Source organism: Pantherophis guttatus, chromosome 3, assembly GCF_059756535.1.
Source record: "Pantherophis guttatus breed Tessera chromosome 3, ASM5975653v1, whole genome shotgun sequence".
Lineage (NCBI taxonomy): Eukaryota > Metazoa > Chordata > Lepidosauria > Squamata > Colubridae > Pantherophis > Pantherophis guttatus.
The window spans coordinates 103,222,690-103,249,722 of NC_142065.1; the positions used below are offsets into that span (position 1 = coordinate 103,222,690).

Below are 27,033 nucleotides of genomic sequence, written 5' to 3' on the forward strand. Positions count from 1 at the left end.
GGGTTGCAATGGATTAAATATCTGAATAAATATAGGCGGAACTAGGCTGCAGAGGGAGAAAAAGTTTGATGAGCACTCAGTGAAATCCAATCGAAGTGAAGATGTCCCAAGAGTAAAGAATGTCGGAGTAACGATGCATGAAAATTGAAGATGCACTGTTCAGAAATATCCATACTAGATTGGCGGGGGGGAGGGGAGAGGGGCATTTAAAAGGCAAAAGAGATCTGATTTAAAATTCAATCTTATTTCTTGTATTTATCATTTTTTTAACCTAGCTCCAAATGTTATATTTTTCACTAACAAATGAAGACAGGTCTCCAATCCATATTAAAGCCGGGGTGGGGGTGCGGGGTTGCTTTTTAAAGGAGAGAATATATACTATGCATATCTCCTGACTCAATTAAATATTATAAAAGTATTGTTTTGTGCAATATGCATATGATGTTCAGAACCTCAGTATGAAGGTAAGTCCATACATTCCCTTCCTCTTTCTCCCACCATTACAGGATCACTGAGAGTCAGAAGTGATCGGTGCCTTTCCATGTTGTAGAGAGGCAGGTCATTGGCTGTTGCTTTTCTTTTTCTTTCAAAAGGCAACTGGACTCTTTTTTCCCTTGAGGAAGGAAAAAACAGTTTTTGCTAGCGGCTGCTTCATCTGTGGCACTGGTGTTCAAGTACTGCCGTTAATATTTTTTAGCCAATAGGTATGATCATGTCCTTGCCACAGAGACTGGTCTGCTACAGATAGTCCTCACTTTACAACCAATCATTTTACAACTATTTGAAGCTATGATGGCCTAAAAAGGATATGAAGGCATTCTGTCTAGGAATCTGCTTGATGGTTATAACCCTCAGGAAGCCAAGCTGAAGCCAATCATACCCAATATTGGAGTGCTACTCTACTTCAGGATTTGTAATCAACAGTCCTCCCACTATGACCATAATGTTTCAATTCTTTCCAGTGCAGTTGATTTTGTTCCCACTGAAATTTGCTTTATTGGAAATATGTAGAGGAACAATATTAAAAATGATGTCTTTTAGATTTTCTGTCCAAACACAACAATATTTTGCCTTTGCCTGCCCATCAGCAATTGCTTCTTATTCCTTCCTTCTTTTTCTCAGCTGATAGAAAAAGGTTTCAAAGTTCTTATCCTCCTTGGGAAAAACACAGAAATACCTTGGTTTACTTTTAAATCATGCTGAAGGCCACATGATTTGAATTAATATGATGGGGAAGGCACATCCTAGTTGGACATGAAGTAAGCAATGGGCTGAGGCCAAGGCTAAATGGATTGAGCCACCACCTGATTGCTTACTGGGCACTTTTGAAATTAGTTGGGGTGGAAACCACCTAAAGTCAGGCCATCCTGATTTTATATAACCTTACATGATTCATTCACTTCACAAATCAGCTATGCCATCGTAGATTCAAGCCAAGAGTCCATAACTGCTTTTAATAAATAATTTAATCAGAGAAATACAGTGAAACAAGGTAGAGAGGCTTTCCAGTGTTGTCAAAAGCAGCCCATGGTTGTAGGTCAGGGCTGAATACAGATAGTCATCGAAAAGAGAAGCCTCTCCTGTCACAATCATATTCTGGGTACAAAGCTCATGAAATAATCTGGTCTTTGCGGCTATAGAGACTAGAAGATGGCTCTAAGACAGACACAAAAGATGATCAGTGGTGACAAACCTGGCTGTTAACTCTACCATTTCAGATTGCAACTAGAAATTGATTAACTTCCTACAAACAATCAAAACAAAGATCATTTCATGTTGTGAACTTCATGTGCATTCTAGAATAGTACGTTCCAGGCCTAGGATTACCACTTCATGAGAAGCAAGTTTTGAAAAGAGCTGAACATGAGAAATATAAGAATATGAAGTTCAGACTGACTTGTAAATTTGCAAGGTGGAGAATTTCTCTGGTAGAAACTGAGAAAACTTTCTTCAAAAATTAAGTTCAGTATTTTGAAGAAGCTATTGGAATCTGCAAACATCAGGAATTCTCAGCTCTGGCTTGCTGAAGGAGCAAAAACTGCAAAGTCAAATAGCTTTCACTGCAAACATAAAACATCTAAAATAGAACAATTAGACAGAAATGTCTACTGATACTGTGGCATGAGTGAGTTTGGCCATATATATAGTAGCACATAAACTGATCCAGAATGGATATTTTTGTGGATGCCTGTAAAGACTCTTAAGGTTTGTAAAGGAACTGTAGATTTTCTGGTAAAGAGATCTAACTTCTTTAAAGATTCCCAAATCATTGAATCTTTCTTTATAAATAAAAGGGTGTGGAGGGGGAGAGATAAGATTTCCACAATAGGGATCACTTAATTCATTAGCAGCTCTCCAATTCAGTCAACAGAAAAAGTATTAGCTTGAATGTTTTAAAAAAGTTTTTATGAACAAACCCAACTTGTTATGGGTACTTTAATACAAATTAAAGATGACCCAGCATCTTCCAATTTTTAGATAAAGAGTTTGTGGGTATGTTGGTGGTCAAAAGATAAGTCTTTATTCACAAATTGTTACCTGATGCTGCCTTCCCCCTCTCTCCCTATTCTTTGTACAGGGAGGTGCCAGATAACTAATTCCTATTCCTTGGTGATAGACAGAGTCCACATTGCATGACTAATCTTTGCATAAATTAAATATTCAATAGATATCAGGTTCCATTACAGAATAACCCATGGGGTTGGTTTGTGCCTCCATCCACATCCAAGTCATAAAAGCACTGAGACAAGGATGTGAACTCCAAGTCTCAGGTAGGCTTAATAAGTACCAGAACTGCTTTGCCCTGTTCACAAGGCAAAGTTGCTCGTTCAAGCTTCCCCCACAAGGATCTCCTCTTCTGCTACTGCCGAACAGGTCTCTGCTTCAGCACTCTAAGGGAGAGTGTCTCTGCCCACAAGAGCAGTTCGTTGATCCGGGCTAGGCCCAGCCCAGCAACCTTGGCACCGTTTACTTCAAGTATCTCATCCCCAACTTCTAGGAGTCCAGCATAGAGTTTAGCTGTACTGGTGTCTGCCATCTCCTGGACGTAGATACCTGTTAAAAAGAGAAAATAACATAAAATTGCATTTCGTGTTTTAGTAAGGTAGCCTTTTATTGAAATGTCACAACTATGCAATGGGAAAAATGTTCCTCCTGCAAAATCAAAAGAGTTTGAGGAAAAACTGAGAGACATATAACACTTCTTCACTGAACCTATGCTTATTAGACCTTCATTAATCATTTAGAACTTCTTATAGAAAGACACAGGTTTCCCTGTTTTGTATGAATCTGCATTTATGCATTTGAGCATTTTCTGCTGGATTTCTTTGCAACAAAATCTCCCAAACCTGTCACTGTATTTGTGTCAGAATAATCAACTTGCACCAAAAATCTGGAAGCATGCCACAACTTTTTGCCATCAAAATCATTTGAATGTTTTCCCTTCATACTTTTACCGTTGTACTGTACAATTACTATCATTATTTCTACTGTTTTGATGCATTTATAAATGACTTAGATGAAGGAATAGAAGAGGAACTCATCAAATTTATAGATGATACTAAACTGGAGGAACAGCCAACACCCCAGAAGACAAACTCAGGATCCAAAAAGATTTTGAGAAACTTGAACAATGGGCTCTATCCAACAAAATGAATTTTAATGCGGAGAAAAGCAAAGCTTTGCATTTAGGCAAGAAAAATCAAAGGTATAAGTATAGATTAGGCTGTACTTATACTAGCTATTTTATAGCTAGTTACGGGCAATTTATAAATGAGGACTCAGGTGTACTACCACAAGCAAAAAGAAAAAAAAATCCACCCAGAAAAGCAGCACAATGACTAAGAAAAAAAATAGTCTAATTTGTTAAATCTAGTTATTAGTTAATCAAGGCTTCCTGGGAAGGGGTAGCTCAGAACAAGAAATTGTTTAATTGAGATGTATCCCAATATATTTTGAAATTTTCTTTTTTGGGTGGAGGTGTAATGGAAACACTGTATTCCTAGAATCAGAGTGCTTAATGCAGGATAAACATTTGTCAACTCCGTCACAAATGTTGCAACATTCCCAGGAATTTGCCTGGGAAAAAAACCCCTAAGAACATATGTTCCAAATTATTCCCACCATTTGACCTACTTTAGACAGTCCTTCTCTTAAGAAAAAAACAGAAAACATAAAAACATCAGTGAGATTCTATCATAACCAAATATTTGATTGTGTTCCATAGCCTATTTTTAACTAGTGCCGTACAGCAGGATATAAAGTAGATTTGTAGCATACAGTATATGTGGCTGAATATTTCAAATGTGTTCTTCAGAAAAAAAGATAACAGGGAAATGATTGCAGTGCAGAAAGCAATAATACACATGCACCAAACAATATAGCTCAGTGTTTCTTGACCTGTGGTCCACGGATCCCTGGGGGGCCACGATGTCATTACAAGGGATCCACAAAGCCTGGAAGAAATGTAATGATTTAAAACTTGAGTTAAGCCTTAGAGGTCCATGGCCAAGGTCCATGGCCGCAAAAGGCATTTAAAGGGGGTTCATGATGAAGAAAAGGTTGAGAACCACTGGTATAACTGAAACAGGTTTGAACAAACAAGGCTGCTTTTACCTTCCATTTGTGCAGCATTCCTATTTTTTGGCATGGCTGCATGGTTTCCTGAGTATACACATGTTTAGCAATTTCAATACTACACCAAATCATAATTAGCAAGGAACGCATGGGGTCATGCAGCCATGTCAGTGTAGATCAGGTGTCTCCAACCTTGGCAACTTTACGACTTGTGGACTTCAACTCCCAGAATTCCTCAGTCAGCGCATGCTGGCTGAAGAATTCTGGGACTTGAAGTCTACAAGTCATAAAGTTGCCAAGGTTTGAGATCCCTGGTGTAGATGAAGCCACTTAAAAAAATGATATGTTTTTGAGAGGATGCTCTTTGATGTTCTGGAACTCTTTTAAAAAAATGAATCATAACATCATGAGTGTTGTGGCACATCTGTTTTATTGGAAAGAGTAATACATCGCTGTGTTTTGCTGCTGTAACTCAGACAAATTATCTAAGGATAAACTGGGCATTACAAAAACAGTACTTGGGTGCATATATCCTGTGGCTAGTTTGTGTTTAGGAAGTTACCATTCTTGGGTTTGAGGGCAAAGCATTTGTAAAAGAAGCAACAATATCATAATTGGCATAAGAGCTAGCTGCAGAAGTCCGTGAGCAACATAAAATAAAATAACTTCCAGGTCCAGAATAAAGTTTTAAGTCTAAATTAACTTAAAATGTACAGATCAATGAAGAGGCTAGATTGAAACTGGTTATTTAAGAATGCCTCTGAGGAATGTCTCCTCTTGTTTTTCTCTCTGTAATATAAAAATGAAGAAGGCAAGGCAGAAGGAAAGAAAATCTATCACAAGGAGGAGCATCTCTTTGCTGCTCAGAATCCTGAGCAAATCTTCCTCTGGAAGATGTTATAGGGAGCAGGGAATGATATATAGGACCTACTTTAGCAAATGAGTTTCCAGAGACTATTGACAGTCCTTGTAGACTGATTCTTTGTGGCTTGTAGTTGTGATGAGACATAGAATTCCTATTTCAAAGACCTATATTCAGGAAGTGGTAGACATTCTGATGAAGAAAAAATAGGCAATTCTTACTCTGTGGGGTCATAGCGTGTTCACAAATGTTATGAGAATATGCCATGGAAGACTAAAAACACGGCAGGAGCTCAGAGCTCAGAGACCAGGGTATAGAAATGGACTGGTGGCCTTACCTATTAATACAAACCAGATACAAAAAAGACAATGAAGAAGGAGGAGTTGAAATAAAGCCTAACCAGTTAGATAAATTATTAGAAACCAAAGAGGGAAAATTAATCTCAAAGTTTTACAAATACCTATTAGAATTTGATTTGGCAGAAAACATAGTTAAAGGTCAAATGATAGCTTGGGCTAGGAATATTGGAAGAAACATACAATTGGAAGAGTGGGAAATGATATGGGAAAATAACTATAGAATAACAAAAGCAACAACATATAAAGAGAACCATTATAAGATGTGGTACAAATGGTATCTAGCCCCGGCGAGATTGGCAAAGATGTATGTAAATTTCAACCCGATATGCTGGAAATGTAAACAAACACAGGGAACCTTTTATCATCTTTGGTGGCTTTGCCCAAAAATTAAGAAATTTTGGATAAAAATTAGAACCTGGATAATAGAAATAACGGAAGAAGATATTGATTTAAAACCTGAAATTTTTCTGTTAGGTATACTTAAAAAAAGTAGTAGAAAGGAAATAAAGTACATTACGTTACATATAATCACGGCGGCTAGATTAACCCTAGCTCAATCCTGGAAATCAGAACAGTTGCCAACAGAGCAGCAAATAATCCAAAAGATATTCAAATGCGCAGAAATAGATAGATTAACTTTAAAATTAAATGATAAGGAAGACTCACAGTATTTCAAAGTATGGGACAGATGGTATGAGTGGATTAATCAATGGAAAAAAAGGTAATGTCAAATATAGTAAGAAAGCAAAGGTAACAAATATACACCGTCATTAAGATAAAAGAAGCAAAGGTTAATGTATATATTTGCATACTTATATATTATAGACAGGTAATCCGGTTTGTTAGTTTTGTTTATAAGTAGTTTTGAATGTATTTTTAGAGTTAAGAACTTTTTGTATAATTTTTATCTTTTTAATTGAATAAAGTTTGTTTTAAAACAAAAAAAGAGAGAGAGAGAGAGAGAGAATATGCCAGAGAAGTGGAATTAAAGTCATGCAGAAGAATTTCAGAATGCCAGAATGCACTTTTATAATATACACAACTTGCATTTATGATTTAGGAATCGCAGCATCTCTGAATCTGTCAGGGTATGTACGAAGAACATTTTGTAATGTTATTACACCCCTACAGTTTCAGTGTTGCATCCCATGCCCACAACAGGTTTACCATTCTCTCAAATCATGAGTTTGTTTTGCATGGGTGCATGGGTATAATGCCATTGGCATTATCTTTTACAGCAGGGGTCCTCAAACTTTTTAACAGTGGGCCAATTCATGGTCCTTCAGACTGTTGGGGGGTGGACCAGTTGGATGGCCATGGCTAGGTAGTCATGTAACTGGGTAGGCGTAGCCAATTTATTTATTGATATCAATTTTTATGTTTTACATCTATAGTTTTTATATAGTTTTATCTCACCGTTGTGTGCCACCCAGTCACCTTTGGTGAACTGCTCTCATCAGGATCTAAGGCAAAAATATTCAGATGGACCCAAAAGCTAATGCAGCTCCTATAAAAGCATGTGCAGGACTGAACTATTCATATAAAAACCTGGTCAAGATATTCAAATACCTGGGAAGGGAGTGGAGATAAAACCTCCCACAGCAAAGCCCATAAAAATCCTGATCTTGAGTGAGACATAGACTGGATCACCTTATTTCAGATGTTTAGTGGCATCTTTTATTTTATTGAAAGCCAAAAGGCTTTGTGATTAGCACAGTCCTCATATAAACCCCTTCCTTGTAATATGAACTCACTGGTTCTGAAACATGAAGCAAATCTGTTCGTTCTTTAAAGACTTGAAGAGAAAGATTCCATTGGTTCTTATTGTCCCTTCTCCTGTCTCAGGGGTCTGCAACCTTAAACACTCCTTTTCATCTCTTTTTCATCGTTTTCTTTCTGTCTCCTTCTCCCTCCCTATTCCTATAGTTAAATACATGGATTCTTTATACTAAAATATATAAATAAAATCTAGTTCTAAAATCTAAAGTATGTAATGTTAAATTTGTTTTTGTTTCTCAACTGAAAAATTAAGGATACAAATTGTAAAATAAAACAAATGTAAGCCAGCATCCTTCCCTCCACCCAGCAAACAAAAAAAAATGTACAATTTAAAAAACCATAGGGATACTCCAACACCATAGTTTTAAAAAGTAAGCCGGGGGTCCACTTGTTCAAAGTTTCAGGCCATTCGTTACTAAACTCATACCTGTATCAGGACGACCATTCCCTGAAGAAACACGAAACCCAAAGTTGCCTTGTTGGAACCGCTGCAATTCTAATTGACTAGTTCCATCTGGAAAAACTGCTACCACCCGCCCAACGGTTCTCGCCAAGTTAGGGGACCCAATGTCCTCCACACTGAGGGATCTTCTATGCTGAGTCCTGGTTTTCCTAAGAATGGGGAAAATATTGTCATATTCAGAAAGATGTATAATCTGAAGTCAAAGAAGAAGATGGTGGTTGTTTTTTCCTCTTATCATCTAATGTAACTTCTTTATAACATCTTGGTTTTTAATGAACAGATTTACAGCTCACGTTATGATGGGAACTCTGTGAAAAAGTGAAGCTGACATTGCAGCATAAGGTAGTTTGGAGACTATCTTACTTGGCCTTGGAGACCAAGCTTATGCATTTCCCGTGTGTACAAGGAAAATTTCCTCAAAGGAAACATATTAAGTTTTACAGCATTACCCATTAATAACTTTTCAACTCTGTAAATATACTTTTTGCCATCCTATGTTTAAAAATTCTGACCACATCATCCACCTACATCAGGGCATTTTTTAAATTGCTTAAAGTCAATTTTAGAAGCATTTGATTGTAAAAGCAAAGTATGTAGTTGTTCTAGCAATTGTGTGTTCTGCTTAGGGATCTCTGAGAGTCCATCTTTTTGAATTTCCAATATATTTGGATTTCAGTTGCATAACCGAGAACAGCAAGCAAATCAAACTTTAGTTAGCCACCAGGCTTTGCATTCTCAAATACTCTGATATATATATTTCAAGAGTGAGAAAATACATATTAAAACAACCTTTTCAGACATATTTGTATGGTTTTGTTCAGCCATACTGTATGTTCACATTGAATTAAGTGGCATTATACGTTTTCTTCTTCCCAGGAAGGTATCATGAAGCAATCTTAATGTCTGATGTGGTTGCTATAATTATGACAGAGCTAAATAAAGCAATTTCACTGTTTATGAAAACAGATAATTTCCTATAAGTCAAAACTAGTATTAATAATTCAAGGTTCACTTTGAATTCACAAAGTTAGTATTAAATAGTACAATATTACTATTAAAATGTAAGATTTAGTGGTAACTCTAAATGAAAACTAAACAACTTTCATAACCTATTTGCATTGGAAATTAAGCACAGGACTCCACACTCTGTGCATAGAACACTAGACCATAGGTTAGCATTATAGCTGAACCTGGAAAATACAAATGTCCCCATATGGATTAGTTCTGTGCATTAAAATGAAAACAAGATGAAGCTGACTTTGTGACAAATCACATACAATAGAAACATGGGGAGAAAACAGCATGATGCGACCATAGCTATCTAACTACTATGCAATTCCCCTGAGAAACAGCAGTTAGGGGCAGGATTGGATCTGGATTCATGTCTCCTGCAGAAAAGCTAGCCACTCTTCAGGCTACTGTGAATTGAATATGCAAAGATCCTGCAGGATGCAGACAGAGCTGAGTTGCTGCAATCAGTGTATAAAAACAGATTTATCCACCATTCAACACATAAAAAGAACCATTTAGGATATGGTCACAATAGTCATCTAAAGTATCCCAATTCTCACCTGTTAGAAGCAGCTTCCTCATCCTTAGGTTCCCCCACCAGGTAAACATTGGACCGATTATTCTTGCCCAAAAAGGAATGCAGATTTTGAACAGAAGAGGCTTTTCTTGGTTGGCAGAAAGGTGACACCTAGTGGGAGAAAATACTGCAAATCAGAAAAAGTATTGAAGAATCAAACTGCAGATATATTGGACAAAGACGAATAAAGTTTTCTGACTAAAAGCTTGAATTATCTTGATCTTTCTGAAAACCAAAAGAAGTAAAAACAAAACAAAAAAAGGGGGGGCAATGCTACTGGATTTGCTTTCATTAAGTTAACTTATTAAACATGTTTCAAAGATCTAAATTCTGATGCTTCAAAAGTATTGCATTGTCACAACATAATCACATTATTAAATAGTATGCACATGCACTTACGAAATTTTTATTTTTGATAAATAGTAGATATTTAGCAGAGGTCAATAACTCAGTGGCTTTTTCACATTTTATAATAATTTTATTAGATTATATTATGCAGATAAAACTAACACAGTGCATAAAAATGAAAACTGCAAAGAAGAAAAAACGTCTAAAATGAGAAAGCAAGAAAAGTAACTTCCCCCTTTGTCTCAGAGTGTACAAACAATTTTAACAATTTATCAACCTCTCTTAAAATAGAACATTGTCTTCATCCCATATCTCATCTCATTCTTTATAAACAAATCTTTAAAATCTATCCTAATCAAACCCATCCTAATCAGCAAATGTCTATTAAGGATTACCCAAAATAATACCCTAACTATTATAAACTTGATCAAATAAACCCTCTTGAATTTCTTCCTTTTAAGGTATATCTCATTTTCTATAATAATTCAAATCCCCCAATCCCATTATTCAAATGTAGAATACACTAAAGGTACCAGATAACATGACTATTTTAATCTTATTCAGATAAATTTAAAATACATCCAATAAATTTTTTCCCATGTAACTTTTAACTATAAACAAAACCTTAAAACATCATTATCTGGTCCTGGTCAGAAAATAAAAATCCATTAAAACTTCCAGAAATAGCAACCAATCTATTTTAATCTTGGTCAAATAAACCAGTTTTATATTATACAGTGCCACTAGAATATTCTAACAAATTACATCAATGTCATCCAGCAAACAACCATATATTTGTCTGTTCTTCCCTTCTCATTTGCCAATTGAAAAAAAGTATTTTCCCCGCTTGGAAACTCTTGAGTATTATTATCATTGTTTTGACATATAAAACTTCAGCAGCACTTTCATAATTCTTAGAGATGATCTTGTTAAAATATTTCTTATTGGAGTGGATTCTTGCTGTGCATTTATTTATTGATGTACAGCTATGTGTCAGGTTTCGTTGCTATCTTAAATAAACTTCATTCTCAAACGCAGTCTCTAATGAATCTTTTATCTTTATTTAAGAATAGACAAATGACATGCCTGGACTCTGATGCAGCCAAGATTGGCACCTCCTTCCAAACCCCTCCCTTTCCATTCTTCAACCCCAATGTCTCATTGGCCACCATGCAGATCCATCTCTTCGTCCCATGCACTTTCTTTTCACAGGAATTTCCCCCCTCCCTCTGTTGCCCAAGTAACGCTATCTGCTGAAGAGCCAGGAACTAGGTGAAAGTTCATCCCAGCATTAAAGCAAGTCTTTCTGTGATTTCATGTCAGCGCTGAAAGAGATCATAATTTGGAACGCTGACACTATGTTTGGATAATGAAATGAACTCGTTTTCTGTAAAATTCCTTTGATTTGATTGAAAAAAAAAATTGAATCCCAGTATTTGAGATCTGAAAAGCAGGAACTACAGAAAAGTAGAGAATCAATATATGGAATGTGAATATGAATGTGAATCAGTGAATAACTAGCACTGTTGGACTTCATCACTGTCTCAAAGAACTGGGAGCATTACAAACTAAGATGCTCTAAGTAAGATGAATTTCAATGGTGTCATTATATTGTAAAAACTGAAATGGATTTCTAGATGCAGACTGGGCTTACAGGTGGACTTCAGGGTTTAAAATGTTTAAACATTCATGATGCTGTTTAATGCAAAATGCATTGACTAACAAAAAAGTTATACTGATAATATGTCATCACTGTAAGGCTAATATTTCTCTGGAAAATAGTTTTAAATTTGTACCATAAAAACTAAGCTAGTTTACTGCTACCTTATCTCATAAAACCGGGGTGGGCAATTAATTTTCCCAGGGGGTCACATGAGAAACTGGGATTGTAGTGGATGACCACCTCCAGTGCCCTGCCCCCCACTGAAGGAACCCTGCCCCCTCCAGTGACTCTGTCCAAACCCCTGCCGCCAATGCACTGCCACTGATGTTGCCAATGCCATGGGTCAGATATGGCCCAAAGGCTGTAAAATCCCAGGTATCATAAAATCTAATAAAAACAAAATTTCAACACAGGCTATAAAATACCCGGGCCTGTCATAAAATTTAATAAAAACACAATTTCAACTCACCCTCTGCAGAGATTGTAAGGAAGGTACTTTCTTCATTTTTGGAGAACAAATGGTATCTGGGCCAGTTTCCATGTTGGGCTTGGCAGTTCCTGATTCTAGCATAGAAATCTGTTCCATGCTATAACATCGGAATCTGCCCAATCTTTGTTTGGTGCTCTGACTCAAAGTGTTGAAGAATTTTTTAAAACCTGATGTAGAAGAGACTTCTTTCTTGGTGGATTGCTGTTTCTTTGGCTGCGGGTAGACTTCTAAGTGTTTGCTGGAAGGCAAAACAACCAGCCAAGAGAATTACAAATTAAAAAGCAAGAGTACCTTCAACTTTATTTATAATTTGGAGTGCCCCAATGAACCAGTTTGGTGTAGTGGTTAGTAGGCATCACACTAGAAATCAGGAATGATTTTAAGTTTCAGTTCTGCCTTAGGCGACTTTGGGCCAGTCACTCTCTCTCAGCTTTAGGAAGAAGGCAACAGCAAATCACTTCCAAAAATCTTGCCTGACTTGAAGGCACATAAAAAAACCCAAGGACAATAAATGATAAAAGGATTTTGAAAGGATTTACAAATATTTAATAAACAATTAATAGACAAACTAGACACATTTACCTATACTTTCAAATTAACCACATTAATGCCCGAGGAACAGAGAAACAACTTACTATTATTACAACTATATTCCACAATTCTAATCTAAAAAACACTTCCCCAACTAATATTAATTTATTTTTATTTTATTTATGCCCAACTTTTGCTTTGTTTTTGTTTTAAAAAGTATAGAGAAAAATTCTATAAGTGGAGAAGTGTAGCTTATTTTTCTGTGAAGTTCATTCTTTGTGTAATTAAGTTTTTCATCTTACTATGACTAGGATTTTTCCATTTCAAACTGCAAACCTAGAATTGCATATGTGAGGTATTGAAAAGTGTAAGGGGATTAGTCTCTAATCTTATCACTATTTTGACTAAGTAAAAGAGAGCAGCTGTACTCTACTGTATCTCTATCTATGCTTCATAGATAACTATGAACTGTGTGACTTTGTTGAAGAGGATGTTGTCAAAAAGTGAATATTAGAAATACATTGCAGTTAATGGACTTTTGATCAGAACATTGCTTAACAAAATCTGTCTTTTTGACTAGGAATTATGGGAAATGAAATCCAACACTGTTGGTGAACACTAGGTTGGGAAAGGCTGACATATACTATATAGTATCATTAATATGTAGGGAACCTCATCTAGGTCAAGGATAGAGGTGTACCCCAAAGATCTTACAGTATAAACAGCTTGAAAATAGGAAGAAGCAAAAGGAAGAAAACAAGGTATTATTAATAAATTCATATGCCTCACTCAGAAATTTGAAGGCAGAGAGACAGAGAAAGGGGTACAACATAAAGCAAGTATTTTGAAAGAGTTTAAGCTTTAACTGGGGCTCTATCTTATATATGTGATGTACCATTTATTCTGGTACATCACTGTGATCTTTTAAGAAGGAAGGAAAGCCCACATGGCCCAGGAAAGATAGGCTTTGTGACCCTTAATGTACTGTTCTTTCTATTTGCTCCGATTATAGCAATCTTCCAATCCAATGTTGCGCTCAATGCAATGAGAGCTGAAAACTGAATAGACCCAACTGATATCTGTAACTGCTATGTGGCACTGTTAGTTGCACGACAAATGACTTAAAAATGCAATAAATAAATGAATAAATAATAATAAATGTGTTTCTTTATATCACTCTGCCCAAGTTGTGTTTCTTTAACTCTTGAAAATCCAAACTTGATAATTCCCCTCTATATACATTTCTCAGATTTTTAAACCGGTCCTTACAAAAGATTTCCTAAATAGCTACTTCTTATAAAGGCAGGTGACACTATGTCATGGATGAACAGAGCAACACTGTCCCCAAGGGCAAGAATTTATTCTCTCTGCCTTCTGTAAGAGCAAATTATAGACATTTAGCCGCCAGAATGACAACACTTAAGAGTCATCACTGGAGTAAGAGACACTATTGAGAATCAAACTTCAGCCTTCCATCCCTGGTATTAAAGAAATAACAACTGTTCAACCAAATTGTACAAACACTGGCCAGAAAGAAATAAGTGCATTATATTAAATTATGCTTTTTAATAAAAAATATAGAATGTTGTGCCCTTTGTGTACAAAATATTTTTTGTCAAGCACAAAGCCATCTTGAACTTGCCAGGCAGTTGCCAGGAGTTAAACCTGACTTGAAGGCTCTCTTTCTTACACTTACACTTACACACACACAGGAGGGGGGAGGGAGGGAGAGAGAGAGCAAGAGAGAGTTTGAAACAAAAAAGGCTTTCAAAGTCAAGAGCTTTTCTTACTTCTCTTATTTGTACTTTCCAAATGTATCTCCTGCCTACTTCCTTCAGCCCCATTTCAAGGGGCTGAGAATCATCTGAGAATCATCTCAGCTTGAGCATCTCTATTCTCAACCTACTTTTCAGTAAATCTGCCAAGCTTGTGCTGGCTTAGATTAATTTGTTTCTGGCAACGCTGGACAGAATTTCATCAGACCAAATTATTTTATTTATCTGGTTAACTAATCAGCCAGCAGTAGAATCCAAAGTAAACACATTGTTGATGTTGCTAAACAGTGCAGCTACTCGAGTTATCAAAATGGATTTTAGATGAATTGAAGAAACCAATAATATGCCATTTTAGCATTTTAGATATAATTCCTGGATTAGAAAGGAAAGGCTTAATTTCTGAGAACTGAGGTATCAAGCCATAACAAGAACTTTCTGGGGATTTGGGCAGGAAGGGAGAAGTAGGTCAAAGCAGATTTCAGAGCTAAGAGGGAGGGGAAAACAGCAGGGGAGGCAACGGGGGGCTCTAAGCCTGCTGGCAGCACCAACAAGGCAGTACTTGCCTGCTGTGAGAGTGAGAAGCCAAGCCTGAAAAAGCAGAAAGCACCCATGGGGAGAACTGCAGTAGACCTCAGGGGAGTTCAGCAGAGGAAAGATTATATCATGGAGAGCTGAAAGTAGACACGCGGGAAGCATTTGTTGCTAACAAACTGAAAGAGATATTCAGTCTGTACTGCTGCTGTCCCTGGGAGAAAAAGGATTTTAAGAAGAGATTGGACAGCCGTTTGTCCAGAATGGTATTGGGTCCTCTGCTTGGGCAGAGGGTTGGACTAGAAGACCTCCAAGGTCCCTTCCAACTCTTGTTATTCTGTTTTGTTAAAACCAGCACAATGAATTATGGGACAGAGCCTGGGAGCCTTACGAACATAGGAAGTTGAGTTCACTCTTACTGACCACATAAATAGATCTTCTCCAGGATGATGTGCCCCCAAAATAGTCCTTCAATGATGCACCCATTACCCCTGTAATCGACTCCATCCATCTTGATGCTGATCACTCTTCCCTTTCTTTCAACTTTTCAACCCTACCATAGACTTCATAAGAGAGCCAGGTCTGCATTATGTGTTGAAAATATGATAAATTGATCCTCATCATTTTATTAATTTAAACTTTATTTATTTAACTGTTATATCTGGGTACATAGATATCATTTTGGTTGTTTAAAGACTGTGTAGTAATTCGGAAATAATTAGACTGGAAGAAACTGACAAATCATTCTCCTGCTTCTTTCCCATTTCCTAGGCCATACAGTACAACTACATTTTCCTCTTTACTATTCCCAACTAGTATTAACATTAGAACATTCTAATGTCCAACTTCAAGTAACAAAGCTTGCATAATATGTTGATTTCAGATTGAGATTTTCCTGCATGACATCAGCACATAGATATCAGAAAATCTTTAACATGACTGCACTGCAAACATTATTAACACTCTAAAGGATTCTCAGTTCTTCTTCAAGAACAATCCAAAGGGCCACCATCTGGCACTATATTATCAGTCACTCTATATTGTCTATCCATGCAGTTTTCTTGAAAAAAATACAGGAGTTATTTACCATTGCCTTATCATGTGCAGTGTGAAACAATGCCTTTGCTATTGTAACTAAAGCTGTCATCTCCCTTTTCATCATCTTCCTATTTTGCTGCTGCCAATATAGGCCCGTCTGCTTTAATCAGAAATCTGTAGTGGATTAAAAGCCTTGGGTGACCCTGATGGGAGTAATTACTCTTAGCATACATTCCCAGCATTATTTGTTCATCCCTTCTAGGAGCACCTCCCACCATATGAGACAGTGTAGCAGGACAACCAATCCATTCTACCAATTAACTGAAAATGTCCAGGTTCCTTTTGAAGGCAAATGTGTATCCTGCATAGAAAGTATCTTTTTCACAAATAATGTTCAGATGCTATGTAGTCTTGGAGAAGTACCTCACATCCTAAACCTACTTTGCAATTGTTCCAAAGATAAAAATGGGGAAATACAAATTAAAAAGCATTTGGTTAAGCTTGCTAGCTACACCAATTATTAGAATTACTTTCCTCCTGGCAACCTTTTCCACTTCCCACAAGTTGGTACTCTGGAGGCCTTTCCTTTACAAAAGGAGGGAGGGAGATATTATGAAGATGAGGTGAGGTGAGGAGCTGTAAATTAACTAGCCGCTGCTTATTTTCTTTAGTATATTTCTTATATATTTCTTTGGTTTAATTGTGTCAGATTCTTGAAGACTGCCTGGAGAAATCCCTCTAGTTTCTTAGCAAGATTTTTCAGAAGTGGTTTGCCATTGCTTTCTTCCTAGGTCTGAGATTGATTCGCCATGATCACCCAGTCAACTTTGTGACTAAGACAGGACTTCTTGTGGTCCACCAGCAGCCTGCGGAGCTGGCAGCAGAGTCAGACAGTGATGAGGCTGGGGAGGAACATGGGCCAGTCCTGGCATGTCGGGAAGGCTCGGACGAGGGCTCTGCGTCGGAGGCAGAGATGTGGCCAGGGCCATCTGGGAGTTATGCATGGACTCCGGAGCCTCCAGAGTCGGACATCAGAGAGGCAGAGGAACAGGAGGAGCCTGTTCCTAGTGTGCGCATGCGCAGAGCTGCCAGAAGGCAAGAACAGTTAAAACTAAAGGGACGACTCGGGAGTAAGGCCTGGAGATGATTGCCCCCCCCATAAGGCTTAAAAGAGGAGCAAAGGCATGTGGGGCCTTTGCAGGAAAGCAACATTGTTAATTCTGTTCCCAATCGGCATCTCTGTTTGATTCTGGACTCGGTGTGGCTTTGCCAAGTAGGTCTTTGGCAGCATGTCAAGGGAGATAAAGGTTGGTGATTATCTTGAAGGACATCTCCTGAAGGACTTTTTGCAACTAACTGGGACTCAACTGTGAATGAACGTAATTCACAGCTGTTGCAATAAAAGAGGTTTTTGGGACTACACGTGTGTTTTAATGACTCAGGAAGCCTAGATCACAACAGGACTAGAACTCACAATCTTGTGGTTTCTAGCCTGATGCCTTAATCACTACAGCAATCTGGCTCTTTTTTAGTATATGCCATTGCAAAGAAAGAGATCATGGTAGAAACAAAGCAAAAACATTTTTGCTTAAATTGTGTCTTGGTCATCAAAAACCAGTTTTTGTTAACCTTCATCAGAAGAAAAGATTAAATGGCAGTAATAACTCCCTCATTTGTCAGACTAGTGGGGATTATGGGAAATGAAGTTCAAGAGAATATCAAGTTAGGAAGGCTGATGGACAAGATCCCTCAGTAGCAGGTCATTTGTCCATGCTGGCTGAGAAGTTCCAACATGTAAAGGGATTAATTTGGGAATTACTTAATTAGTTTTAGCTTTAGAAAAATGACATTTGATCTTATAAACAGCCCTGCTCTATGACATCCCCACCTAAACTTTCTAACAACATGATATATTTCTACTCACCATTGAATAATATTTGCTTGCCCGGGTTTTGTCTTCTGCATATCTGCAACTGGAACTTCTCTGATGATTGACTGAGTGGAGATTGTGAAGTTGGGCTCTTCAGTTGTCAGGGAGAGGTTAATAGCAGTGGAACTGATGACATTGGGAGCAACAGGGGGAACACCACATGTTGAGGATGATGGACCTACTGCAACGATACAGATACGTCCAATTGCTGTTCTTAGAACACCTTTGGGGTGGACTTCCACCTTCAGCTAGTATGACAGGACATAACAAGTAATTGTGGCTTAGCACATAATGTCTGATATACATCCTTTTATCAAAGAAAATGTTCTTAACATATATCAGATGCCACTCTGTACAGTGGCATAATCCAAATTGGAAAATCTTAGGAGAGATCTTATATTTACACATACTGTTCCTCTTTCCCCCAACCCAAAATAATGCTAGGAAATAGAAGTTCTTTCAAGATACTGAGATTTTCATTAGACCCTTCTGAATTCTCTACAATCTTTAGAAATGTAGTGATAATTCATCCAATTTGACAATAATATAGGCATAACATTAAATTGTCACAAAAACTTTCTGGCTTTTTGATTTCCAGATTGCTCTAGAAACAAGCTTAAATGGACTTGTTATATAGAAGGCCAGAAGAAATAAAAGAAGTCACAGTGGGCTAGTACTGATGAAGTTACTTAATTTGATAATGACATCTGCAAGAAAACAGCCAAGGTCAGAGAACACTAAGGACCCCACAGTTCAATCCTGGGCTATAACTATTCTTTTTTATTGGTAAAAAAAGTCATTTTATTGTAACATATTCTTAATTTTCACCAACAGCTCCCAAATCAAGATTTCTTTAAGACATAATGCTAGTTTTCATATCTGAAGTTAGCAACTTAACTAGGGTATTACAATAGTTTAAGAACTCTCCTGCTTATAAAACCTATACAAACTACGTAACCAGCAGTATCATCACAATACACACAACAGTTGTGACTTTCAGGATGATAACATAAACTACCTACAGCTTTAGAGAAATTCTTGACAGCTAATTCTAAGTATTCTCTTCCATGCAATAGAAGAATAATAAGCCTGAAGAAAAAGTACTTGCCAAAAAAAAATCCCATTAAAATGTTTTCAGCTGAAGTTTCTTTTTAAAATTCTTTGAAAAAGTTGGGAAATAAGCAAGTCCATCCTGATTCAAGATTGCAGACCGAGGGATACATAAATGTAAGAAATTTATGACTGAAGCAAATTGGACAATTAATTTTACAGTTTGGCAAGTGAAAAAATTATATAGAAAATATTAGTATACAAAATTTCATTGATTTCTTTAAAAAATGAGATTATGTTTTGCGTCTGTTTAGCCTAACAGGAAAAGTCCCATTACCATTTGTGGGGCCTCATATAATATACTGGGGGCTGGTAAACAATCATAAAATTGATAAATTAAACATGGATTGAACTGAAACATGATAACACAATGTAGGTGAGGGAAGCAAATACAGGTAGTCTCATGACCACAATTGGGCCTGGAATTTTTATTCTAATCATTGTGGTTGTTAAGTGAGATGCCCAGGTGAGAGCTTCACTCAACAATGACAATCCTGGCTCTCTCAGTTGCAGTCATTAAGTGGGTGGAGCAAAATGTGCAGGCAGCTTCCCTCCATGCACAGAAGGGAATTCCTGCACTGGGCTATAGAAAATAAGCTCAGATCTTTGTGATCTATGTTATATTTCTCCAGTCCAGTCCTGAAGTTTCCCTCTCTTCTATGCACAGAAGGGAACTCCAGCACTGGGCTGGAGAAAAGGAAGTTGGATCTTTTAGATCCAAACTTTGTTTCTCCAACCCACTACAGGTCTTTCCCCCTTTCCTCTGTGTGCGGAAGGAAACTGTTACACTGGGCTAGAGAAAGGACACTCAGATCATCAGAATCCAAACTTCCTTTCTCTGGCCCACTCCAGGGGTTTCCTTCTCCTCTGTGTGCTATGCTTTCTACCCTTCAAAAAAATCACTTGTTTTCTGACTGGAAAGCTAGGGAAAGCAATGTTTCTGAAGAGTAGAAAGGCTTTTCTAGCCTTCACAAACATTGTGTTCATAAGCTGTTTGTTAGCAGCTGCACAAAAAGGCAAAAGTATGCGGACCTGGGCATGGTGGGTCATGGAGAAGGCCAGGGCCTTCCAAATGTGGTGAGATAGAGAGAAATAGGCAGGGAACAGGCTGAGACCTCCAGGGCAGCACTTTGCCTGTGCTGGGAGGCCAACTGGGTAGTTAAGATGTGGGGCAGAGATAAGTAGGGAAGAGTTGAAGTACCCCTAAGTATAAAGGGCCATTGTGCTACCAAGCACCCAATTTTTGATCATATGGCTGCAGGAGAATTGCAATGGCTGTAACTTTAGGCAGGGGTCATAATTCTCTTTGTTCAGTGCTGTCATAATTTTGAATGGTCACTGAACGAATAGTCATAAATTGAAGACTACTTGTATTTGAATATTTCTATTATTTTTCATTCTAAAGAAAACGTAACACTGATTGAATTATTGTATAACTGCAAATTAGAGCTAGTGCTTTTTGATGGTGGTGATACTGTTTCCCTGAAAATATAATCTATCCTGAAAATAAGCCTTAGCATGTTTTTCCGTGTGCAGCTAATATAAACTCTACCCCCAAAACAAGCCCTACTTAAGAGCCTGCGCAACCAGTTACCCGTCAATCCTGTCATTCAGGCCATTTTGGCCTGAGGCGAGGTGTAGGGGGGTAGAGCTGCCCCAGGCCACACGGCTTACCTCAGGGCCCCAGCAGCCATGCCATCCACACCCCAATACCTACCTCGCAACAGAAGCACCAGCAGCCATGTGCAGCAGGAGCCCACATGGTTGGCGGCCCACTTCTTCTGCTTGCTCACGGCTGCAATGGAGCAGTAGGCTGAGTGGTGTGATAGTGCCCTGGCCGCGAGGCAAAGGTGTTGGGCATGGATGGCCTGCTGCAGGAGCCCTGAGGTGTGGAGTGGTGGGGCAGCTCTTTTTTTTTTTTTTATTTGATTTATATGCCACCCTTCTCCGGAGACTCAGGGTGGCTTACAATGCGTTAAGGAATAGCCTTCATACTTTTGTATATTTATACAAAGTCAGCTTATTGCCCCCACAATCTGGGTCCTCATTTTACCTACCTTAGAAAGGATGGAAGGCTGAGTCAACCTTGAGCCTGGTGAGATTTGAACTTGCAGTAATTGCAGGCAGCTGATGTTAATAACAGTGCTTTAGTCTGCTGCGCCACCAGGCTCCACCAGCTCTACCCACCTCACCCTGTGGCCGTGGCACCAGTGTATCACTCAGCCTCCTGCATTGTGGCCGCGAGCAAGCAGAGGAAGTGGGCTGCCAGCCATGTGGGGTCCTGCTGGATGGGGCTGCTGCGGGGGCCCTGAAGTAAGCCGGTGTGGATGCGTGTGCTCCATTTTCTGCCTTGTGGCAGTGGCAGACTGCGCGGCCTCCTGCCCTTCCAAAAGCAAGCGGAAGAAGTAGGCCTCCCATACATAAACAAAAATAAGACACCCCCCCCCCAAAATAAGCTCTAGTGCTTATTTTGAGGTCCAAAAGAAAGACCTGGTCTTATTTTCGGGGAAAGACTGATAGATAGCCTTCACTTTTATTTTTGCCTAAGATTATCAATTCTTTCCCTGCAGCAAATAATTTTACTAACCGATTTCAATCATAGCATTGTGAAGATCTTTCCACTGGATTGGGACTGACTTAGTTTATCAGTGATTTGCAGTTTCTCAATGGTTTCAGTCTTACATTTTCCATCATACATTTTCATTTAAGTAGGAGAATCTTTGCTATCAACCCTTCCCTTCATTTGACAGTGTTCTTCATGGTTCAGTTCTAGGTACCCCTTGGTATAATTTGTCACTGTTTTCTGCTTTTTTTCTCTATCAATAACTAAAATAATTATCATATTTATGCCAATGATAACCAGGTGTATTCTTCTGCTCCAGTACAGAATGATGCATTATAGTTTTCCCTCTACAACTACTTTACTCAGATTTCCAGATGGACATGTTCCTCCATTCTTAAATTAGATATTGAGAAAACCAAACTATTATTTTTCTTCCTGATTGACATTCTTTTTCTTTTCCTTTTTTAAAAATTTTCAAAATCGTCAACTGTAGGCACCTTCTGTGGGAAAATACTTGGAAATTTTTGTTAATGGGAAACTTACTTAAAGTTGATAAAACTACAAAGGTTTTTTTTTTTATGTACAGCTTCTGAATTCATTTATTTCTGACTTGAAAAGGCTAAGAATACTGAAGTAATTTTTTGACAGCTGTTCATGGAAGTTGCTTCATACCCTCTGGTTGGGTCTAGAATGGTCTGTGTAATTTATGATCCTCTCTTAAGTCACCCCTATTTTTTTTTTTTTCATCAGTCCTCTACACTGGCTAAGACCATAGGAACATTATCACTTTAAATTGCTTGTGTTGACAAGAACATCCAATTCTTGAATAACCTAATATGAAATCACGATTCTGTGTGTTCAGTTCACACATGTAATCAGGGCTGCCTAATTCTTCTTTGCCTTAGAATAACCATCTCATGTTTCTGAACTTTTTCCCATCTAGCTTCTCCTATTTGGAAGTTATTCCCCCTTGAACTACCTGATCTTCCAGGGCTTAAAAATACTTCAAAATGCTTCTTTTTTCAGGACCTTTGTGAAATTGAAAGAACTTTCCAATATTAGTAGATGATGTTAATTAAAGTATGATAGTGTTGGGATTCAATGTTTTAAATTGATTATGATATTATTTTATTGTTTACATCAGTTAAGAAAGTATTGCAAATTATACCCTTCTTTGTACTATGCTTAAGAGCATACTAAATAAAAATACCATTACTACTATTTGCATTTATAATCCATGAAAAGATAATCTTTTTATTAGATTAATAATCAGTTAATCTTTAAGGACCTACAATATTCTTTCTTTTTGCTACATCAGACTGATGCTACTAATTCCCCCTCTCAAAATTTAATTAGCTTCCATGATCTGAAAGATGTGCAATTTGTATTTTAGCTCTTATTCTTTGATTAGTGATGAATGATTAGCTTTCTAATAATTTTGATTGTAATAGTAAAATTGGGAAACTATCAAAATACGCATTAAAACTGCATTGTTTAATGTACTTGCATAGTGCATGTAGTGCATAATTACAAAACGGTATGTTACGACAAGAATTAGCAGTTAGCAAATTGCACAAATTAATGGAGGAGACGACTATCAATGGCTATCATTGTAATATCATCTTCAGAATCCAGCTGCATGCCTCAGCATCTTGGAAATCAACAGGAAAAAAAAGTTACGGCCCTCATGTCTTGCTTTTGGGCATTCTTGAGGTTTCATTTATCTAGTTTGGAAAGTAGATGCTAATGATATATGGGGTTTACATTCTTTTAGATGTTCTTCCAACTACTCTAAATATGTTCTATTCACTTTGTTTTCTCACTGTTGCTTACTTCCTATACCCTCACTATTTCTTCCTATTCAAATTTGTGCAAATATCTCAAATATTCACATTCAGACCAAATAGCTATCTTTCAATAAAACAATGTTAACTTAGTACACATTTTTAATGTCCTTGTTGGAGAGATTCACTTTTTTACAGCCAACTCAACATGATCTCTTACCTTGATTTTTTCCCATCTTCTCATTCTCCTGAAGTTGCTCATCTCTGCCCATTATTATGGTTTTGGGCTCTGGCTTGGTTGATACATTATTGTGATTATTGGAGGACAAAGCCAAATGTTTAGAGAATGTCCCTGGATTCTGCTGACCATTATGCTCCTCTAGCCCAGATACACCCATATCCTGGAAATCAGAATAGGCAGCTGAAACTGATAGTTCATTGGTTTTATTTATATGCCCAGAATCCTGTTTGATCAATTTGTGGCTGCCTGTTAAAACAGCTCTCCTATAAGACATTGGGGAGGGGTGAACTTTTCCAGTAGCAGGAGGTGCTGGTATTAGATTCATTAAATTGTTGGTAGTGGCCACCTGCTTTGTATGCTGCTTGGTTTGGCATAAATGATTGACTGACCTGTTCATAGGAACTTTTATACCATCTTTTGTTTGTGGTTTGTCTTTGTCTTCCTTCTCCATTTGACAGAGATTCATTATCTGTTTGCTTCTTGGAATGGCTGCCTGAGTCTCCTGATCTTTTACCTCAGAGCCCCCCTGCAAGCTACCAATTTGTGCTTCGTCAGTACCTGACCCAATTTCCAATCTGCTTACGTTAGGAATGTTACCCCAGATAATGTCTTTACTAGTTTTGCAGCTGCCATTTCCCCATTGCCCGTCCCTGGTAACAGTGTTGGCCTTCTTCTCTGAAGAACACAATGGTCTAGGGACACCATGACAATTTTTGATTGCAAATTGCAGGCTGTTGATGCCAGCTTCTTCACTGTCTGTCCTGTAGCTGTCTGATGTGTCAGTGGTGCTGCCTAAAGCTGAGTCCACATCTTCAGCGCTATTAACTTCGCCAATATATGTCTCCCTGATGCATTCTGAAAAAACACGCTGCCGAGAAGGAAGAATCCACAATGGAGTCCTTTTGGGACCTAGAGGCTTTGCCCGTGAGTTCCCCTGGGAAGTACCAAACTCTTTGTTTCCATTCGTGTGAAGAGTATCACTGCCTCCAGGAAGGACATTGGCAATTTCATGTTTGCCATTCCCAGTTTGATTGACTCTAGTGTCTGCTGAATTGTTGATATAAGACCCACAGGCACTACACTTGCTTTCTTTATTGACTTGAGGAGGCGTACCTTTTTCAGAGCATCCTCCATTGCTCTGGGGAGTATGCATTTTGGCTCCCTGTCCTATGCTTTGATGTTCCCAACTAGATTTGTTGATGCTATTGTCTTTACGCTGAAGGTCACCATTTATATAGCCAGCAAGATCTGGTTTGGAGAGCAGTGGGCCCTGTCCAAGAGATAACAGAACTGAGTCTAAGGGCCGTTTCTGACGTTGCTGCAGGCGTTCCAAATAGCGAACTTCAGCGTCCCTTGCAGATTCATCCTCAAAACGCACCCGAGAAGAAGATGGCCCTTGCTTCCTCTGCTGCCCATAGCTGGAGTCACCACTAGATGAATCACTCTGGTTTCCACTACTATGGATGTTTCCATCTTTCAAAACAAAGTCTTTTGTGTCTGCAACAGGGGATCTACAGGTACCCCTAATGAACCAAAGAAAAGATTATTTTTATTACTTGGTGAGACTATCCACTTTGCTACTGTTTTCATCTATCTACAAGCCTTTAGCAGGAGGGATTGTTTGTCTTAATGGCCACGTATTGTATCCTAATGAAGAACAAAGCCTTCTAATATTGCTCAGGTTTTCGCTACCAAAATTCATTTTGCCAGTGAGCAAAAATAAAAGGTAATATGCATCTAGCTTCTTGTACAGTCATCAGATGAACAAGAGATCCAGCATTTTGTTACAGTCCTAACATGTAACAAATCGGCAAGATGAATGTATACTTCTAAATGAAGAATAACTTATGACTGGAAAATGGCAGGGATATGCTGTGGAAAGTTGAAATTGCTTGGGGATAATATAAGATATAAGACAAGACATAATCAGGTAATATCTGAGGACAAAAAGTAGTCTCAAATAGGGCTTACATTCAGCTGCAAACCAAATTCAGATCTATTTACTTTTATAGACAAAAGTAAACAATTATTAGAATCTGGTAGTATATATGTTATAACGGTGAAAGGAAAATGCTTGTGAATGGATTTAAAGAAGTGTATTTTACAGCTATATGTTGATTTATTTTTTACAATTAGCTGGGCTCCAAAATATTTTTTCCAGGAATTGAAGTGTTTTTAAAGAAGGGGAAAGGGGAAAAAAACATGGAAACCAATTTTTTTACTAGCTGCCTTGTCATTATAGAATATACTATCTCCTGAAATCCATATAGCCTCCCCCTTCTGTAGATGTTTTTAAATATTAGCATTTAAGATATGCCACAAGGATTATCTCTAGTATTTATTTTTTCCAATTCCTTAACTTTATATTATTGCATTAATTATGTCACAATGTTTATTTTATGAATTTACTTGGAAGATAGCTGCCCAGGGTCTCTGGAACTGAATATACAGTAAGTATTAGCAAATAAATATTTATTTTGTTTGTGTTTATAATAATTTTGATGCATTTGGTGTATGAAAAAGTTTGTGCAGAAAGAAAATAGAAGCACTAAAGCATGTGGTTCACAATACAAATAGCAATTTTTATAAAGTTTAAACTCCACTATTTTTGAAAAACTGCATTTTATAAAACTACTATGATGTCGGAAAACATTTAAGTCTTATGCATCCTCATCATTGAATATTTTATTGCAAAGGACGTCAAGCCACAACAAATAATTTCATTTGAATCTCACTCTATTACATAGCACTATTTGAATCAAATGTTTATGTTTACTTTCACAGTTTCCTTCAGGTACATAATTTTTGGGCTCTGAATTAACATACATACATTTCTTTAATCTATCTGTTTTATTCTTGTACAGCATTTCACTTGTAAGATGAAAACTTTAAATGGTTACAGATGTGAAGAACAAAGAGGCTGGAACCGAATGGCATACACTGGAAAAATAACCCACGCACTCTTCTTGACTAGTTCCTCCCTTTTCATGCCAATCCAGTCCAGAACCTCAAGGCTACCAAATGGAAATGACCAAGCTTACCTTTTGTCTGGGGAGGCAGTAAGCAGGATGTTATGGCTAGCTCGGAGCGGGTTTGTCCTGGCCTTCATACGAGCTCTCTGTAGCAGCTGCTTGGCCTGTTCATGCCTGGGGCTCAGCTCCAGCTTTTGGTTAGGAACAAAGACCCTGCAGGCAAAGCAACAGGGAACAAACAATGCTGCATTAGTGGGGAGGGGGGAAAATACAGATTAAGAGTGGTTTAATGATGAGAGTGGCAGTACAGTGGAGAGACACCATAGTTGTAGAAGTTGGGTTGAGGTTTCTACTGTAGCCTGACTTAAAATAGATGGTATTTTTTGTGGCTAATATATTCTCAAGCAGACTAATGATCAGACAGCAGGCTA

The 27,033-nt window shown here is 37.8% G+C and overlaps 1 protein-coding gene across 3 annotated transcripts in view; it reads right to left on the reverse strand.

Moving 5' to 3' along the window:
* Window positions 1–1,448: 1,448 nt before the first annotated feature.
* The window catches only part of KIAA1614 (KIAA1614 ortholog), a 45,543-nt gene continuing 19,958 nt past the window's right edge, over window positions 1,449–27,033 (reverse strand). For all 3 annotated transcript variants that reach the window (XM_034409680.3, XM_034409681.3, XM_087890108.1), the window contains exons 4-10: window positions 26,672–26,815; window positions 23,610–25,153; window positions 17,927–18,113; window positions 12,107–12,365; window positions 9,610–9,737; window positions 8,003–8,187; window positions 1,449–3,054 (exon numbers count right to left, since the gene is read on the reverse strand). In XM_034409680.3, the coding sequence (XP_034265571.2) occupies window positions 2,861–3,054; window positions 8,003–8,187; window positions 9,610–9,737; window positions 12,107–12,365; window positions 17,927–18,113; window positions 23,610–25,153; window positions 26,672–26,815 (2,641 nt within the window). In that variant the 3' untranslated portion in view covers window positions 1,449–2,860. The remainder of the gene's footprint in view (window positions 3,055–8,002; window positions 8,188–9,609; window positions 9,738–12,106; window positions 12,366–17,926; window positions 18,114–23,609; window positions 25,154–26,671; window positions 26,816–27,033) is intronic.